The sequence below is a fragment of the Malurus melanocephalus genome, unplaced genomic scaffold, assembly GCF_030028575.1.
Source record: "Malurus melanocephalus ecotype Western Australia unplaced genomic scaffold, MMel_1.1 scaffold_2701, whole genome shotgun sequence".
In the NCBI taxonomy this organism is placed as follows: domain Eukaryota; kingdom Metazoa; phylum Chordata; class Aves; order Passeriformes; family Maluridae; genus Malurus; species Malurus melanocephalus.
The window spans coordinates 5083-7033 of NW_026625933.1; the positions used below are offsets into that span (position 1 = coordinate 5083).

Here is a 1951-nt window from a genome sequence, read left to right on the forward strand (position 1 = left end):
TCCCAGTCCATCCCAGTCCCTCCCAATCCCCTCCCAGTCCCTCCCAATCCATCCCAATTCCCCCCAATCCATTCCCAGTTTATCCCAGTACCCTGAGCTGGTGCAGGACGCGCTCGGTTCCCAGGATGTTGTAACGTTTGTCCCGATTCTCCTGCGAGTGGTTCTGAGCCCATTGGGTCTTCCCCGAGCCCGGCAGCCCCACCATCAGCAGAACCTGGGGATAAAAATTCCAAAAAAATTCCCAAAATATCCCAAAATATCTGAAAAATAAAAAAAAAATCCCCAAAAAAATCCCAAAATCCTGGAAAAAACACAGAAAATCACAGCAATTCCCCGAGCCCGGCAGCCTCACCATCAACAGAACCTAAAACGGGGACAGGAATTCCAAAAAATTCCCAAAAATATCCCAAAAATATCCATTTCTCACCTCACAATCCTTGATATTTTTCAGCCCCGTTTCAGTCCTGACTCTCTCCTCCACAGGAACATTATGGATAACCCGAACTCCTCGTTTGCGGACAACAATCCCATTTTTTCCCATTTTTTTCCCATTTCTCACCTCACAATCCTCATTATTTTTGGGCCCCATTTCAGTTCTCACTCTCTCCTCCACGAACCCATTTTTACCCCATTTTCACCCCATTTTCTCCCATTTTTCCCAATTTTTTCCCATTTCTCACCTCACAATCCTCAATATTTTTGGGCCCCATTTCAGTTCTCACTCTCTTCTCCACGAACCCATTTTTACCCCATTTTTTCCCATTTTTCTCCCATTTCTCACCTCACAATCCTCAATATTTTTGGGCCCCATTTCCATATGGATCCTTTCCTCCACGAGCACATTATGGATGAACACAAATCCATTTTTACCCCATTTTTACTCTACTTTTTTCCCTGTTTTTCCCCATTTTTACCCATTTTTTTACCGTTTTTTCCCATTTCTCACCTCACAATCCTCAATATTTTTGAGCCCCATTTCCGTACGGATCCTTTTCCCCATGGGCACATTGGGGATGAACTCAAACCCATTTTTACCCCATTTTTACCGGTTTTTTCCCAATTTTCTCCCATTTTTTTCCCATTTCTCACCTCACAATCCTCGATATTTTTGGGCCCCATTTCTGTTCTCACTCTCTCCTCCACAGGAACATTATGGATCAACCCGAACCCATTTTTGCCCCATTTTTTTCCCATTTTTACCCCATTTTTTACCGTTTTTCTCCCATTTTTACCGTTTTTTCCCCATTTCTCACCTCACAATCCTCAATATTTTTGGGCCCCATTTCCGTTCTCACTCTCTTCTCCACAGGTACATTATGGATGAACACAAATCCCTCATTTTGGGGTGCCAGGGGCTCGGGGCGCTGCCCAAAGTTGATCTCCATGGGCACATTGAGGATTAACCCCAACCCCTCGGTTGTGGACAACGACCCCATTTTTACCCCATTTTTAACCCATTTTTTTCCCATTTTTACCATTTTTTTCCCATTTCTCACCTCACAATCTTCAATATTTTTTGTCCCCATTTCCATATGGATCCTTCCCTCCATGGGCACATTGAGAATGAACATGAACCCATTTTTACCCCATTTTCTCCCATTTTTTCCATATTTTTCCCATTTTTTTCCCGTTTTTTCCCATTTTCTCCCATTTTTTACCTCACAATCCTCAATATTTTTGGGCCCCATTTCGGTTCTCACTCTTTCCTCGACAGGAACATTATGGATGAACACAAATCCCTCATTTTGGGGTGCCAGGGGCTCGGGGCGCTGCCCGAAGTTGATCTCCACGGCGCATCCTTTGCACAGAACGTGGGGCAGCAGCGCCCGCGTCCCCAAMGCCTCTTTGGGAATTTGGAAAGCGGAGCCCAAATCCCGCCCGTTCTTGGAGAACGACAGCTCCACCAGCTCGGGGCCCTCGAAATCCTGGAAAAAATGGGAATTTGGGGAAA

General features: G+C 45.1%; 1 protein-coding gene across 5 annotated transcripts; it reads right to left on the minus strand.

The window, feature by feature from the left end:
* Nucleotides 1–73: 73 nt before the first annotated feature.
* On the minus strand, nucleotides 74–1424 carry LOC130587915 (heterogeneous nuclear ribonucleoprotein U-like protein 2). Of its 5 annotated transcripts, none has more exons than XR_008966870.1 (2): nucleotides 1090–1243; nucleotides 74–214 (listed from the first exon to the last, which is right to left on the minus strand). XR_008966870.1 is itself a non-coding variant. In XM_057388885.1 (2 exons), exons 1-2 carry the CDS (start codon nucleotides 1383–1385, stop codon nucleotides 80–82), a joined length of 267 nt encoding a protein of 88 aa, XP_057244868.1. In that variant the 5' UTR covers nucleotides 1386–1424; the 3' UTR covers nucleotides 74–79. The 5 variants fall into 5 exon arrangements, 1 of the variants encoding a protein (XP_057244868.1); XR_008966873.1 differs by lacking the exon at nucleotides 1090–1243 and adding an exon at nucleotides 782–1012; XR_008966871.1 differs by lacking the exon at nucleotides 1090–1243 and adding an exon at nucleotides 681–775.
* Between the last annotated feature and the right edge of the window lie 527 nt (nucleotides 1425–1951).